This window comes from Rhinoderma darwinii, chromosome 7 (assembly GCF_050947455.1).
Source record: "Rhinoderma darwinii isolate aRhiDar2 chromosome 7, aRhiDar2.hap1, whole genome shotgun sequence".
Taxonomy (NCBI): Eukaryota; Metazoa; Chordata; class Amphibia; order Anura; family Rhinodermatidae; genus Rhinoderma; species Rhinoderma darwinii.
Genome location: NC_134693.1, coordinates 35030751 through 35048475, shown reverse-complemented (window position 1 = coordinate 35048475; position 17725 = coordinate 35030751). Strand labels below are relative to the sequence as shown.

General features: G+C 44.6%; 1 protein-coding gene and 1 long non-coding RNA gene across 2 annotated transcripts in view; one reads left to right on the top strand and one right to left on the bottom strand.

The window, feature by feature from the left end:
* TLCD4 (TLC domain containing 4) overlaps nucleotides 1–17725 on the bottom strand; it is a 62986-nt gene that overhangs the window by 31823 nt on the left and 13438 nt on the right. The window contains exon 2 of the mRNA XM_075833167.1: nucleotides 6641–6801. Within this exon, the coding sequence (XP_075689282.1) occupies nucleotides 6641–6795 (155 nt within the window). The 5' untranslated portion in view covers nucleotides 6796–6801. The remainder of the gene's footprint in view (nucleotides 1–6640; nucleotides 6802–17725) is intronic.
* Nucleotides 117–12255, top strand: LOC142657790 (uncharacterized). Its single transcript, XR_012849978.1, has 3 exons — nucleotides 117–176; nucleotides 10994–11072; nucleotides 12184–12255. It is a non-coding gene; the product is annotated as an uncharacterized LOC142657790 (long non-coding RNA).

Genomic DNA, 17725 nt, shown 5'->3' with positions numbered 1-17725 from the left:
TTTTCTTCTCCCATTCACAATAACAGAGCGGTGGGCGCAGATGAAGTAATCACGTGGGCCTGATATGATTACGTCATCTGCGCCACAACGCATTGTTACTATGAATGCGAGCGGCGCCAAGAAGAAGGAAGATGGCAAGTGACGGGACCGTTCAGAGCGCCGTTAGAACGTCTTAGGTGATTATTATTTTATTTTATATATTTTTAGTTGTTCGCCGGGTGCTGATGCAGCACCGGTGCGGCGGGTACAAAAATGTAGTGACAGGGTGGGGGAGGGAAAAGTGGCTTGCCGAAACGGGGTGAATGTAGTGTAGTGTAGTGTACAGTACATTCACGGTAAGTTCGTCTCAATCGGGCTTACCATGCCCGCTTGAGACGAACATTCTCCCGATGTTGCTAGAACTACAGTATCTAGCAACATCGGGAGCGCGCACACTGCAGAGCGGAGCGGCTTGATTGACATCGAGCCGCTCACGCCCCTTTTTAGAAAAGATAACCAGCACTTGCTGAGTTATCAAGTGTAAAAAAAAGGCACTTAGGAAATGAATTTTAAATTTTTTTTAACACCAAATGTTTTAAAATTCATTTCCTGCTTAGAATGTATAAAAAAAAAAATTTGAGTCAACTTGGGACAACCCCTTTAATGTTGATGAATGACACCCCTCCCCCAATAGCCCATTAATGAACACACCCTTTATGGCCGCACAATTTTGAAGGTAAATAGCCGTTTTACCCACAACAACACGTGGCCAAAAACTAGTAATTTGACAACCGCGCCGACACTTCTGCATCGCGGTTTCGTCAATGTTGCTCTGTGGGGCCTTAGGGTATGTTCACACGCTTATCAAAATACGTCTGAAAATACGGAGCTGTTTTCAAGCGAAAACAGTCCTGATTTTCAGACGTTTTTGTAACAACTCGTGTTTTTTGCTGCGTATTTTACGGCCGTTATTGGAGCTGTTTTTCAATGGAGTCAATGAAAAATGCCCCCAAAAACGTCCTGAGAAATTACCTGCACTTCTTTTGACGTGGCGTCATTTTACGCACCGTATTTTGACAACGACGCGTAAAATTAAGCCTCGTGGGAACAGAACACCGTAAATCCCATTGCAAGCAATGGGCAGATGTTTGGAGGCGTAATGGTGCGTTTTTTTCAGGCGTAATTCGAGGCGTAAATGGCCCGAATTACGTCTGAAACCACTGTGTGTGAACATACCCTTACCCTTACAGCTTCACCTTTGGAATACATTTGGAAATGGCAAAAATTATAATTCTCCAATATAATCTCAGATCCAAAAAAGGAGTACAGCAACAGTACACAAAAACAGTATAGGTGTCTATACTACAGTAATGCAACATTTTGGCTGTAAAAGCCTTTTTTAAGCATCTAAAGTGATATATTTTCATGTGAATCTGAGGGTATGTTCACACGCAGAAACAAAAACGGATGTAAAATATAGAGCTGTTGTCAAGGGAAAACAGCCTCTGATTTTCAGCCGTTTTTTCAAGAATCAAAGGTTTTTTAGCCGTTTTTTGGAGCAGTTTTTGGAGCTGTTTTTCTATTGAAACCATGAAAAACGGCTCGCGTAAAAAAAAGAAATGCCGTTTTTCCCATTAAAATCAATGTGCAAATGTTTTGAGGCGTTGAGCTTCCGTTTTTGTCAGGAGTTTTTCTAGGCGTTTACGCCCCGAAAAACTAAACACTGCGTGTGAACACACCTTAAGGGTATGTTCACACACTTAATAAAAAACGACTGAAAATACAGAGCTGTTTTCAAGGGAAAACAGCTCCTGATTTTAAGCCGTTTTTTTAAGCAACTCGCATTTTTTGCGGTGTTTTTTATGGCCGTTTATGGAGCTGTTTTTCTATAGAGTCAATTAAAAACGGCTCCAAAAACAGTTCAAGAAGTGACATGCACTTCTTTTTACGAGGTGTTTTTTTCACGCAGAGCGTAAAAAACGGCCCGTCGGGACAGAACACTGTATTTCCCATTGAAATCAATGGGAAGTTGTTTGGAGGCATTCTGCTTCCGATTTCTCAACCGTTTTTAGGGGCGTTTATGGGCCGGAAATAGGGAGTGTGAACATACCCTAAGGCCTTCTTCTGCTGTTGGTTTTTTCGGGCTTTTAAAAAAACACCATGAATTTCCAGCATTTTTCATCATGGTTTTTACAGTACATACTTTTTTGGTGGAGTTTTTCCTATTCATTACATTTGTAACATGCGTTTTTTCTCATGGTTTTTTCAAGTCCTATAGAGAAACCTATGGGAAAAAACGCCATATCTAGAGCATTTTGAAAAAAAGACAAAAAAAAACAAACACCACTGACCCAAAAAATGCACAAAAAGGCAAAAAAGACAGAAACAAAAAAGCATTGTTTGTAGTGTGTTTTACATTTCACTAGACTTTTAGATGACATCTGGCTCCAGAGTTTTAGGCAAAAAAAAAGGCCACAAAAAACAAACCGTTTTTCACAAAAACGCTATGTGTGAAACCACCCTAAGGTCTTATTCACACGACAGGGTCCCGACCGAGCCCGAGTGTCAGCCAATAAAATCGTCCGTTTTTCCCGGCCGGTTTTCATTCGTTTTGCATGTGGCTGGTGATTCCACTTCAGGAAAAGCCCCTGTCGTCTGTGTCCATTTATGGACACTGAAAGTTACTGGCTTCGCCTGTTGTGGAATCCCCGTCACAGAGTGTTCGGGGATTCCGCTTCAGGAGTTTCCCCTGATGTCACTGTCCAGATATGGACAGAGACATCAAGCGCTCTGTCCAGGAGCGGAATCCCCGAACACACGGGGATTCCGCTCCTTCAGGGAGCTAAAGTGGGCCTAGCACATAGCAGAGCAGGGAGATACCTCCCTGCTCTGCTATAGTGGTGTCGCTACAGCAGTAGCAGCCGCAGCAGCTGCTAGCGGCGCCATCGGCCATGGGAGGTGTCGCCGGGCCAGGGCGCTTTTAAAACAAGCAGGGGATGGGAGCCAGCGCAGTGCTTCCTTCCACCTGCTGTACACCTGGGCCCTGCCACACAGTGTAGAAACTTACATCCAGCGTACAGCCATTCGTCCGAATGGCATAAACTCCTCCTCCTCACATGCACGCTGCGCTGTGAGTAGAGAGCGATGGTAGACACGGCCGTCACTCGTGACACATTCCGGTGATGGCCATGTATTACCCGGCCCCATAGACGTCAAACACTTTTCTCACAACTTTTGTGCAGTTTTTTTTTCCGCTTCGTGGGGCATGAGTTTTTCTAAATCTCATTTACTTTGATGCTACTGTAAATGCTGCAAGATTTCCGCACAGAATTCTGTTGCAGAATTTCCGCAATGTTTACGCTACATGGGAACCCAGCCTTAGCCCTTAGGGTATGTGCACACACACTAATTATGTCCGTAATTGACGGACGTATTTAGGCCGCAAGTACCGGACCGAACACACTGCAGGGAGCCGGGCTCCTAGCATCATACTTATGTACGACGCTAGGAGTCCCTGCCTCGCTGCAGGACAACTGTCCCGTACTGTAATAATGTTTTCAGTATGGGACAGTTCTCCTGCAGTGAGGCAGGGACTTCTAGCATCGTACATAAGTATGATGCTAGGAGCCCGGCTCCCTGCACTGTGTTTTATCCGGGACTTGCGGCCGAAATACGTCCGTCAATTACGGACGTAATTAGTGTGTGTGCACATACCCTTATTCACACGACAGGGTTTCCCGGCCGGGTGACAGCCGTTCATAGCAGTAGGAACAATAGACCCCGGCCGCAGTAGGAACAATAGACCCCTAATGGGGCTATTCACATGACCGATTTTTTGACGGCCCGGGAAACCTGGCCGTCAAAAAATGGGACATACCCTATTTTCATCCATTTATCCGGCCGCCCGGCTCCCATAGAAGTCTATGGGGCCGGGTAATACATGGCCAACGCCGGAATGTGTTCCGAGTGACGGCCGTATCTACCGTCGCTCGCGCTCTCTCTCCTCCTCCTCACAGTGCAGAGTGCTTGTGAGGAGGAGGAGGGTCTTTTTTTGCTCCCTGTATGAGTCGGAATCCCCAATCCTCGGCCGGGGATTGGGGATTCCGCTACAGGAGAAGTGAGTGACTACACTGTCCATATATGGACACAGTGACGTCACTCACTTCTGAAGCGGAATCCCCGAACCTGTGGCCGGGGATTCCTCTCTAGGAGAAGTCAGTGACTACACTGTCCATATATGGACATTGAAGTCAGTGACTTCTCCTGGAAGGGGGGGGGATGGGTGCAACCTACAGGGGACTGTGTGGCATTACCTACAGGGGGCTGGGTGGCATTACCTGCACGGGGCTGGGTGGCATTACTTACAGGGGGTTGGGTGGCATTACCTACAGGGGACTGGGTGGCATTACCTACCAGGGGGGCTGCGGGATTATCTACAGAGGGCTGTGTGTGGCAACAAATTTAAATGAAATTCATCCGATTTTAAAACGGCAGGGAAAAAAACGGATGCAAAACGGATCAAAATCGGCCGTTAAGAACGGCAACACAGCCCGAAACGAAATCTGAGCGGATGCAAAACGGCCGGGAAAAACGGCCCAAAACGGCCGTTTTTATCACCCGACACTCGGACCCTGTCGTGTGAATAAGGCCTTATTCACACGACAGGGTCCCGACCGAGTCCGAGTGTCGGCCTATTTTTCCCAGCCGGTTTGCATCCGTTCTGGGCCGGGCATATCTGGACAGTGACATCAGGGGCAACTCCTGAAGGGGAATCCCCATGTGGCCGGTGATTCCACTTCAGGAAAAGCCCCTGACGTCTGTGTCCATTTATGGACACTGAACGTTACTGGCTTCGCCTGGTGTGGAATCCCCGGTCACAGAGTGTTCGGGGATTCCGCTTTAGGAGTTTCCCCTGATGTCACTGTCCAGATATGGACAGAGACATCAAGCGCTCTGTCCAGGATTCCGCTCCTTCAGGGAGCTAAAGTGGGCCTAGCACATAGCAGAGCAGGGAGATACCTCCCTGCTCTGCTATAGTGGCGTCGCTACAGCAGTAGCAGCCGCAGCAGCTGCTAGCGGCGCCATCGGCCATGGGAGGTGTCGCCGGGCCAGGGCGCTTTTAAAACAAGCAAGGGAAGGGAGCCAGCGCAGGGCGAGCGATGGTAGTGACACATTCCGGTGATGGCCGTGTATTACCCGGCCCCATAGACTTCTATTGGAGCTGGGCGGCCGGGTGACCGGCCGAAAATAGGGCATGTCCCATATTTTGACGGCCGGTTTTCCCGGCCCGTCAAAAAATCGGTCGTGTGAATAGCCCCATTAGGGGTCTATTGTTCCTACTGCAGCCGGGTGACAGACGTTTTATGAACGGCCGTCACCCGGCCGGGAAACTCTGTCGTGTGAATAAGAGCTAAGGCCTTAGGGTATTTTTAAACATAGCATATACATTGCCAACTTACGGGCACGGTCGTGTGCATGGGGCCTAAGCCAGAAGTGGAGAGATCCAAAAGGATGGAAAGATATAAGGAAAATACTGATACATCTACTTTGTTTTGTGCCCACTCCTGTATTTATAGACAAGCCCATCCAAAGTACTGTGCAACAGTTGGAAAATGCGCATGGAAAGTTACCTCAATATTACAGAAAGTCAAAAAAAGCATAGGTAGCTATTATAAAATATAACCTTTAATGATTGCCCCTATAATTAGGTGTATAAACTCACAGGACAAACAAGAAAAATAATAAACGGTATGTGTACGATAACTGAAAGAGCCCCTAAAAAGTCCACAAACAGTAAAACAGTACTACTACCACACTACTATCTATTTTACTGTTAGTGGACTTTTTAGGGGCTCTTCCAGTTATCGTACACTGGAGGTCTCCACATACCGTTTATTGTTTATCTTGTTTGTCATGTGAGTTTATACACCTAATTATAGGGGCAGTCATTAAAGGTTATATTATATAGTAGCTACCTATGCTTTTTTTCGACCTTCCACTCCTGTATTTGGCTAAAAAGACACAGACAAAGACTGCATCAAAACTGCGTGTGTGATCTGAGCCTAAAGGAGCTTTACTTTAAAGACGACCTATCACCTCTCCTGACATTTCCATTTTAGTAAATACTTGTGTTTCTCATGAAATAACAATTCTGGAGCACCATTTCTTAGAACTCTGTGTTGTGTCATTCCTCTGTTATTCCACCTGGAAATGTATGAATGAATTGCCAACTAGATGTTACCATTTCGCTTATCATTAGGGTTACACTCATTCGGTATTGTCGCAAGGTACAGTCAACCGCGATTTGACTTTAACATGAAATTTGCCAGTCTGTGTAGGGACACATCCTATTGACAAGGGGAATAAATACCAATTAATTCATACATTTCCAGGAGGAATGACAGAGGTATAACACAATGCTTAGTTCTAGGAGAGCTGACATATCCTCTTTAAGGCCAAGTTCACGCGCTTTGGATTTGGCGCACATTTTTGTTACAGATTCTGCATAGGAGGTACCTCAGTGCATGTGAATAGGATTTTTTTTAAATAGCATGCCCTATCCATTGTAGATTTCATATGATTATATTGCAGGTTTCACGCATTTTAACTGGATAATAAAACTCTCATATAAATCCTAGTCACCAATCATTTCTAATCCTACCTGGAATTCCATTCGATCTTTTGCTTTCCATTGAGCTTGGTGAAGCCACAAGTAAAACGCGTTGAGAGCCAAGAGCTTCCGACGTGAAACAGAAACTGTGAAATGGCAAAGCTCGTTGCGGAGATGCACAGTGTCAGCGGGCTGAAATTAGGCATGGTAACCTACAAGAGAAAGAGATTAAATACAGCATGCTTCAAATTTAGAATATGCTTACAATTCACTTTATGGCTCACATTACTTCCAGTGCCAACAGCGCATTTCTCTGAAGCAGTCCTCTAAAATGCAGCATTGTTGATACTCCTTGACACATTAACTTATTGCCTTGAACCGAGCCAGCATATCTGAAGGAGGGATTGATTATACATACCGGAGGATTGATTTACCTCACCAAAATAGCAAATGATGCATTGCAGATATTGGAATACATGTATGTATTATATTGTATTAAACAGATATACAAAAATGCAATCACTGATGGCACAATGTGTTAGTGAAGAAAAAGGGATATAAACAACTTTCTTTTACTTTTCTGGATGTCGTTTGTATTTAGTCCCAGATTTATGGCTCTCAGGCTAAATAAGCATGGGGGTCACTGACTGTAAGACAATGTCCCCTTAAGGGATTTCCCAAAATGCAATCCTCTGAGTGGGTGTAATATAATCGGTTCATTATCAGTCACATGAGAGGGTGGTCTTATAGTTTAATAAAACCAAGTTGTTTCCCGTCACTAAGCCTCTTTTCCCGCTCCCCTGCTAAGGAAGAGAAACCCCCACCCATTTGGTCATGAATATGTTGTTTAGTATCTTGTTTTTTATGTTTAATTCAATGTGTAATTTTCTTTTGTTACTCATTTGTCACAGCTGGCGTATTGTAAGGACCTTGTTCCGTTCAGTAAATGGTATTGTAATTCGGGTCACCCGTCAAACCAACAAAAACATGGCCACCGCGGCTGCGGAGGCACGGCATGCGAGGTGATATTATTCCAAATAATTAAAAAAAAGTCAATATACAATTGACATACAAGGTTTTTTATTTAAAAAGGTTAATAAAGCTGTGGCCTACCCCCACTTATTTACCCACAAGAACGTCTCAGAATTGTTATTTAAAATGTGGTGGTCTTCTACCGAAAGGTTCTAAGGTGCCTACAGTCATAATAGAATTTTCTTAAATTTTGACTTAGCCCATAGCCTTATATTGTATAGCCATCTATAGGAGCCCACACCTTTCGGGAGAACAAGGGTGCCTAATGCTTCTACTTTTTCGGCCATTGTCAGCCACTTTGGATTGCTTAACATAGGTCTCAGGTGTAATGGATTTGCCTGACACAGCTTCTTTGTCGACGCCCGTGGTTAATCAGCCTGCATCTGTGCCTAGGTCTGTTAGAGTGACTCGTTCTGCTACCACTCAGGCTGGGAGGCTGAGGAGTGGGAGAACCTATCACAGCCTGGCCAGACGGAGCTAGCTCCCGCCCTCTGTCTATTTATACCTTCATTTCTTGCTCCTCCTTTGCCTGTGATTCTGTCTGGTTTCCTGGCTCTGCTGCTCCTGCTAGTACTATTGACCTCTGCTTCAAATTGACCCTGGCTTTACTGACTACTCTCCTGCTCTGCATTTGGTACCTTGTACACTCCTGGTTTGACTCGGCTCGTTCACTACTCTTGTTGCTCACGGTGTTGCCGTGGGCAACTGCCCCGTTTCCCTTAGCTTCTGTGTACCCTTGTCTGTTGGTCTGTCGTGCACTTATTGAGCGTAGGGACCGTCGCCCAGTTGTACGCCGTCGCCTAGGATGGGCCGTGCAAGTAGGCAGGGACTGAGTGGCGGGTAGATTAGGGCTCACCTGTCTGTCTCCCTACCCCGTCATTACATAAACTGTAATGGATTTGCCTGACACAGCTTCTTCGCCCGTGGTTAATCAGCTTGCATCTGTGCCTAGGTCTGTTAGAGTGACTCGATCTGCTACCACTCAGGCTGGGAGGCTGAGGAGTGGGAGAACCTATCACAGCCTGGCCAGACGGAGCTAGCTCCCACCCTATTTATACCTTCATTTCCTGCTCCTCCTGTGCCTGTCTGATGTAGGCTTCGGTGCAGAATTTTTCCTCCGCAGCATGCACTGTCTGTTGCGGAGAAGAAGCAGAATTTCACTGCGGATTTCAGCCTTTGCAATGCAAAAACTGAAATCTGTGACAAGTCCGCTGTCTTTTCTGCAACGTCTGAATTACATGTCAAATATGCAAATGTTGGTGTAGATTCGTTGTGTGGCTGAGTTTTTCCGCTGCAAATGTTGGTGCAGATTTGGGGCACCAACATTTGCAGCGGAAAAACTCAGCCACGTGTGAACATGCCCTTAGGCACAGAAAACTTGTAAATATGGCCTGAACTGCACAGCGACAAAATTATAGGATTTTTTTTTATTTTTTAAAAATAATACTATTTAGAAAGTTGCTTAATTTTGCATTTAGGAATCAAATGAAAAATAAAATAAAATAAAAAAATAAATGAAATGTCCAAAGTGTATAAAATTTCATGGTAGTGCTCTGTTTTTTTTGTTTTCGGCAAAACCTCAACATTCAGTTGTGCTAGTTTTCATTATTAAGTGCACCCCATGATGTAAGAATTATCAAGCAATGAGGAAATGGATCCTTTCACTACAAAATGCCTTATAATCTACCAACAGAGTTTAGCCCTGTCTAGGAAATATTGTTTGAAAGGAGGAGCAGAACCTAAATCCACTCATCAACAGGGAATAAGCTGTGAATGATCTAAATAAACACACATCTGGCGAACGTACAATAGTGTTTCACAATCTCATGTGAGTGAAGTGCAGCAACATCGGCTTTACAGGCTTAGAACTTCAATAGAATTTAAATGATACGGTCACAAATTTGGAGACTGTGGTTTAGGCTCTATTCACACCACGTTTTTTACCTACATCAGACATATAAATCTTTATCCCAAAAAGACATTTACATAAACCCATAGGCTTCTGTTGAGCAGATGTATGCCAAAAGTGTCATCTTGACAAATTTACATCTGGGTAGCTTTTTGTTATTGGGCTGAAATGTGTGATGATTTTAGGCTGGGTTCCAGATCCAGACGGAAACCTGTTAAACATATGCCAATATCTGCCTATGAGTCCCCTACCCAAATATATTTCTTCTTAACGTACGTCTTTAATTGGATGCACAAACATGACAAATAGGCATTAGTGTGAATCTTTCTTTTACATTAATTGTATGTTGTATAAAAATTTTATTGGACCAATCCCAACAAGGGGACAGTCCCAGCTCTAAATTGATCAAGGTACTAAAGGGACAATTTAAAGTAACATTCTGGGCACAATCTGAAAATCCAGAGTGAAAGAACCCACACCTCGCATACATGTCCCTGCCGATCGGGAGATCCTTCTTGAAGGCCGCTCCCATAATCAGTTCTCAAGCAATGGTTGTTATGACCCACCTGGGAACCTGTATATGAAGTAACTCACTGTGCATGCATGCTGAGGTATTTCCTATACAGGTTATGGCAATAGCTGCCCTGGAGTGGCCTACAAGAAGATAACCGTGGATCTCCCAATTACCAGGACCGCATAGGTGAGACGTGGGACGGGCAAGTAGCTTAAAACTTGACTTATGCATTAACTTTCTTCCTAAAATCGAATGGTTATAGGGGCTGCTAGCCTGACTTTAGGGTATGTGCACACACACTATTTACGTCCGTAATTGACGGACGTAATTCGGCCGCAAGTACCGGACCGAACTCAGTGCAGGGAGCCGGGCTCCTAGCATCATAGTTATGTACGATGCTAGGAGTCCCTGCCTCTCTGCAGGACGACTGTCCCGTATTGAAAACATGATTACAGTACGGGACAGTTGTCCTGCAGCGAGGCAGGGACTCCTAGCGTCGTACATAACTATGATGCTAGGAGCCCGGCTCCCTGCATTGTGTTCGGTCCGGTACTTGCGGCCGAAATACGTCCGTCAATTACGGACGTAATTAGTGTGTGTGCACATACCCTTACTTGTCCATTTCTCAGCTTTCTGATGACACCCAAGGCTCCATTGCTCCATTGTTGGATTGCTAACTTGAGTGATTCCATTATTAACACTTTATTATAGAATTGCTTGTATTACTTTGAACAGTATACGTTGAACTAAATGTATAATTTAATAAACATCCATAGCCAATCGAATACATCATACTTTCTTATCTTTCCGGCAAGTCTGGATTTCATTCTGCGTGCATGATTTATATATATATTTACTATTAAGAAAAAGGCAACAAATTTATCATTCTATCAAACTGCAGTGGATCAATTCACCCGTGAAAGTAAATTTCAACACCTCTCATCAGCAGAATGCTGCCTTCCATGATCCATCACGGTCACGCTGAAGGATGGAGTTTTGACATGAAGCTCTACAGGGTTTATATCTAGGTATAGTAAAAAGCCATCTCATGTAATCACATATCTTATGCTGGATGAAGAGAACTGGAGGCGATCAGATATTCTTTGCTATAATAAACAGATCTATTATTAATGGACCGTTGTACAGTCTTTCTAAATAAAGCAGAATGGTTTTTATTTAAGGGATTGCCCAGTCTTCAATAAATAAAGCTTAAATGGTTATGCCCACCTTAGGCATGTATGGCATATCCACGGGATATGCTATAAATGTCTGATAAATGCGGGTCCCAGCTAATGGACCTGCACCTATCTCGAGAACAGAGGTCAGGTGCAGGTCTCTCTTTATTGATTGACATGGGAGTTATGGAAACAGCCGAGCCCGCTTGTAGTACAGCGCCATTCACTTTGATAGAGCTGTGTTGCATGACCCTGAACACCAGGTGACCGGGACTGCCGCTGTGCAGGTAAAAACAATGAACGTGCCATAATGCTAAAGTAGCACTCTGGCCCCTTCAATATCAGGATCGTGAGAGTCCCAGCAGTTGAACCCCCACCGATTGCAAAGTGATGGTATAACCTAGCAATACGACATCACTTAGTGTCATGGGAATACCCTATTAATTACAGAGTAATGAAAAGTTCTACTTGCTGGCATTGAATAGAAATGTATTTATTTTTTGTCATTCTGAGGCTGAAAGCCTATCCTGACTGTGCAGTGTAGACAATCCTCTACTTGCTATGAAGAGCAGCAGCACAAATCTTTTTCCTGTCCTAATCTTCATATACAAGCCATAATAGACCTTACCAATACATTGAAACAAACTCAGTTGTGTGGCAGGACTAGATCAGGATGTGTTTTCCGGTTCTAAATGTATACAAGAATGTTTGTATTGACTGATAGCAAGCAGATATTGTGAAATTACAGAGTAAAGTATATTAGAAAGTTGCATAAACTTGTCATCATGCAAAACATAGGATTTATTTACAAACAACTTTGTGCAAATATAGGCAATCGATTTCAATAGAATTTAGAGATATTTTTTTGTTTTTTTTTAAATGCAGTGAAGATCATTCCGGTTCAACATTTGCATTGCTTTAAAAGGAATCTATAGCACATATTTTATGGTTTTTTTCTCCTAAGTTCGTCCTCCGGTTCTATCCAAGCACTGCATTTAAAATGAAAAATCCTGAGGTGGATTAAAGTGTGTGGCCATGCTGATGACAGGTATCAATAGGCAACACCAGGGTTTCTACAGGAGGTGGGCATTGAGCGGTGTCACCTGCAGGCAGCGGCACCTGTTGCTAGGCATCTGGACAAACTTTATTGGGATCTTACTATTAGGGCTTATTCAGACGAACGTGATATACGTCCGTGCAACGCGTGTGATTTTCACGCCCCTCGCACGGACCTAAATTAGTTTATGGGGCCGTGCAGACAGTCCTTGATTTATACACAGCGTGAGTCCACTGTGTAAAACTCACAAGATGTCCATACTTTGAGCATATTTCGCGCAACACGCACCCATTGAAGTCAATGGGTGCGTGAAAATCACGCGCACCACACGGAAGCACTTCCGTGGAACGCGCGTGATTCGCGCAACAGCAGTAAAACTATGAATGTAAACAGAAAAGCCCCACGTGCTTTTCTGTTTACAATCATCCAAACGGAGTGTCATAATGATGGCGGCTGCGCGAGAATCACGCAGCCGCACATACTATGTGATGACACACGGAGCTGTTAAGTGCCTTTTGCGCACACAAAACGCCACACTGTTAAAAGGCGGGGCGTAAAAAAGACGCCCGTCTCAAAGAAGTGCCTGTCACTTCTTCAGACGTAAATGGAGCCGTTTTCCATGGACTCCATAGAAAACCAGCTCAATTTAACGTCCGTAATGGACGCAGCGAAAAGCGCCTCAACATGCCATTACGGCTGAAATTACGGAGCTGTTGTCTCCTGAAAACAGCCCCGTAATTTCAGCCGTTACGGATGCTTCCGTGTGAACATACCCTTAATATTTGTTCTCTAGGAAAACAAGTTTAACAACCTATAACTGCTTATCTAACAACGTTTGTACTTATAAGGGCAGATACAGACGGACGTTGCGTTTTTGCGCGCGCAAACAACACAGCGTTTTGCGCGCGCAAAAACCATTTGACAGCTGCGTGTGTCATCCGTGTATGATGCGCGGCTGCGTGATTTTCGCGCAGCTGCCATCATAGAGATGAGGCTAGTCGACGCCCGTCACTGTCCAAGGTGCTGAAAGAGCTAACTCTTTCAGCACCCTCGACAGTGAATGCCGAACACAATATCGAAAAACCTGTTGGAAAAAAAGAAAAAGTTCGTACTTACCGAGAACTTCCCGGCCGTTGCCTTGGTGACGCGTCCTTGGTGACGCGCCTCTCGACATCGGGCCCCACCTCCCTGGATGATGCGCCAGTCCATGTGACCGCTGCAGCCTGTGCTTGGCCTGTGATTGGCTGGAGCTGTCACCTGGACTGAATTGTCATCCCGGGAGGTCAGACTGGAGGAAGAAGCCGGGAGTTATCGGTAAGTCAGAACTTCGTTTAACTCTTTCAGCACCATGACAGTGACTATCTCCTGACGTCGCGTACCGATAATTTTTTTGCCGGGTTCGGCCAAAACGAGTTCGGCCGAACCCGGTGAAGTTCGGTTCGCTTGTCCGGCTTCGCTCATCACAAAGACACTCCGTTTGGATGTTCGGAAACAGAAAAGCACGTGGTGCTTTTCTGTTTACATTCATCCTTTTGACAGCTGGTGCGCTGTTTCAGTCGGTTCGCACGGAAGTGCTTCCGTGCAACCTGCGTGGTTTTCACGCACCCATTGACTTCAATGGGTGCGTGATGCGCGAAATACGCAGAGTTATTGAACCTGTCGCGCTTTTTGCGCAGCAGACAAACGCTGCGCAAAAAGCACGGACTGTCTGTACTGCCCCATAGACTTGTATTGGTCCATGCGTGCCGCGTGAAAACCACGCGGCCCGCACGGACCGAATACACGCTCGTGTGAATCCCCCCTAATACCGGTCTTCAAGGTCAGTACTATGTGACTTGTGGTCAAAATTAAAGTAACAAAAGAAAACCTGCAGAGCAGGTTGATTCTTGCATTTCCATAGTCTGCCCCTTACCCAGGGAGACGCGCTGCCGACAACGATAATATTTCACTTTTTTAAAATGATACGATCAGAAAATAATCGAGCGTTTGCTCGTTCATCTGCTGATCGCTGCCCTGTTTAAAGGGCAAATATCGGCAACGAGTTTTATACGAACGCTCATTTGCTCCATAATCGCCCAGTGTAAAAGGGCCTAAATGTTTGGCTCCCACAGTGCAGATTTGCTGCAGATTTAGCATTGTTTTTTTTAAACCAAAACCAGAATTGGATCAAGGAGAGGAGACCTATAAGGCTTTTCTTTATATATTTCTTTTGTTTTGGTTCCGTTCCTGGTTTTGGCTAAAAAAACGCATGCAAAATCTTCACTGTGGGCTCCCAGCCTAAGGGATGATACTGTTCTTCACCTTTAACCCCCTCATAGAGGTATGGACTTTCCCCAGGTCACAGCCTCCTGAAATAGTCATCAATTGGTGGTAGGTGCTTAGATAAAGATGTCAGGCAGGGACGTGGCAATGATACAGGTGAGCAGATCATGATAGCCAAGGGTCAATACTAGAAATGCAGTCAGAGACGAGCAGAAGTATCAGGGACAATCCAAGCCGTAGATCCAAAAGTCCAAGAAGAGGGTACCAGGTGTAAATCCGAAGGGATAATACAGGAGTGAGATTGGGCTGTGGCAAAAGTTCCTAACCATTATCAGCTGAGCCGCATCTGGTTGCTATAATATTAACCACTGTAACATCTTCTGGCTACATCTATTTTCATCCCAGGTACTTCTGCCTTTCTTTGACCACCTCGGTTATCCTGACCTGCTCACCTATATCATCTCAACATACTCAACAGCGCACCTGCCATCAATTGAATGACTACATCTGGGGACTGCAAACTGGGGGTATGACATGGGAAAGTTTATAATTCTGTGAGGAAATTAAGGTTGTAGAATAGAGGTTCCCACACACTCCGTGGCCTGGTGGTTGCGACACTAGAGGTTCCACTATCTTAGTGAGCTCTGTAACAAGCAGAAAAACACAACTTGATAATGAATCAAAATTATTTAGGATCAATGAGCATTTAGACACAAATATAAATACAGATTAAAATTAGAGGGGTATACCCCTATTACACATGTATGCCATATCCTGTGGATATGTCATAAATACGCTATTGGTGTGGGTCCCATCTGTTGTGAGGTCGGAATCCTGTGACCCATATTTACCAATTCTGTTCAGCCAGTTTCCCCATTGAATTCCTGTGGATATGCCATAAATGTGTACGATTGGAATACCTCTTTACATCAGATCTCCCAGCTGTATATGCTGCCCTAAGTAAGGGCAGGACAATCCCACCGATCGGCAGTGATTGACAGCTATCAATCACTGTAAGGACAATGGGGAGAGGCCGGGGGAGCACTATCCTCTTAAATGAACCGAAGTCATAACTATGATTCCCATGTAATCTTTGATTGCTCCAAGTAGCCAAACAGCACCATATTTTTTTATGACATTTTGGCTAATAGGAGAATAGGCCTGACCCTGTAATATGTTGCCCTTACTTTTGGCAGCATATTTAGCTGATAGATTCGCTTTAAGGCTATGTTCACACGGAGTTTATTTCAGGCGGCATTTCTGCCTCAAAATTCCGTTTGGAAGTTTGAGGCAGATTTTCCTCTCCCTGCACACCGATTTTCACAGCGTTTTTCGTGGCGTTTTTTGCCCACGGCCATTGAGAGCCGCGGGCATAAAACGCAGCGAAATACGCTTTTTCTGCCTCCCATTGATGTCAATGGGAGGTCAGAGGCGTAAACGTCCGAAGATAGGGCATGTCCCTTCTTTCTCCTGCGTGACGGCTTTACCGCTTGCGGGAAAAAGACGCCTCCGCCTCCCATTGAAATCAATGGGGGGCATTTTCGGGCCGTTTTTGACGAGTTTTGAGGAGCGGTTTCCGCATCAAAAAACTTGCCTTAAGGCTGTGTGTTACATTTATTTATATGGAAACAATATTCATTATCAGCATCTCTCCCTAGAGCCGCAGAAGTGTTCTGATAATATAACATGGCATATTGCTATTTCCAATAGCTTCACTGTCAGCCCTTCAGCAGACGACACACTGTTTTATGGAATGCTGCAGACTGGAGTCAATTGACAGACTACTGGCTATATAAATTAGTGTCTACTGATGGAATTGTAGTATTTATAAAATTTCTGACACATGCCGATGAAGAAAGTGATTCCACTAATACCAATATAAGACTAGGACAAGACAACAAGTTCGTAAAACCCCAGCCAGAGGCGGATTGTGGGTTTGAAAATGCATAATTTGACAGTTTCATAATTTGAATTGCGCAGGTTTCTTTTCTTGACTTACACTCCAAAGTAAGTAAATGGGAAATGCCATGGAACTGCTATGGTCTACAATCACATCTACTGGAGTCCGACTGTCACATAACAAAGTTGTAAGTCATGCCAAAGTTGCATCAAAATGAGTTGCAAGTGGGTGCTATTGATGCGTCAGTCATATTCTAGCCAAGGCCTCAAAAGGAAATTGCAATTTTTGCATTTCTTTGGTCAGATCTAAGTAACAAATTATGACTTTTACCTTTAGGGTATGTTCACACAACCTATTTTCAGCAGTTTTTCAGGCCGTAAACACCCCGAAAAAACATCTAAAAATACGGGGGCTGAACGCCTTCAAACATCTGGCCATTGATTTCAATGGGAAAAACGGTGTTCCGTTCCCACAAAGCATTTTTTACGCGGCCTTTTTAAAAAATGGCGCGTAAAAAAAGCCCCGCAAAAAGGAGTGCATGTTACTTCTTGGGCCGTTTTTCATTGACTCAATAGAAAACCAGCTCCAAAAACGGACGTAAAAATCGCCGCAAAAAACGCAAGTTGCTTAAAAACCGGCAGAAAATCAGAGGCTGTTTTCCCTTGAAAACAGCTCCGTATTTTCAACTATTTTTTGTTAAGCGTGTGAACATACCCGGTGTTGAGAAAGTTGTAAGGCTGGATTCAAATGAGCACATTCGGTCCGTGATATATACGGTCCGTATGTAGGCCGCATTTCCCGGACCGAACACACTGCAGGGAGCCGGGCTCCTATCGTCATAGTTATCTATGATGCTAGGTGTTGCTGCCTCTCCACGGAACTACTGTCCCGTACTGAAAACATGATTACAGTACGGGACAGTTGTCCCACAGCGAGGCAGTGACACCAAGCGTCATAGATGATAATTATGATGCCAAGCTCCCTACTGTGTGTTCGGTCCGGGAAATACGGCCAACATACGGACCCTATATCACGGACCAAACACGCTTGTGTGTGGGAGGCCTAAGGGTTACTGGAGACGTCCTCCTAGAATAGTTACATCTATGAGAGGTGTGCAGGACAAGTGATATCATATTGAGTAAGGCCCATGGTAGGGATCATGTAAGTCAACAGACTGATCAAATATCATTGCACTGTCATAATGTGGGCACTTCTAGTAACCGAGAAATGGATTTCACACATGCAGAGAACGATTGTGCATATTTGTGACAGAGCATGGAACCAGCC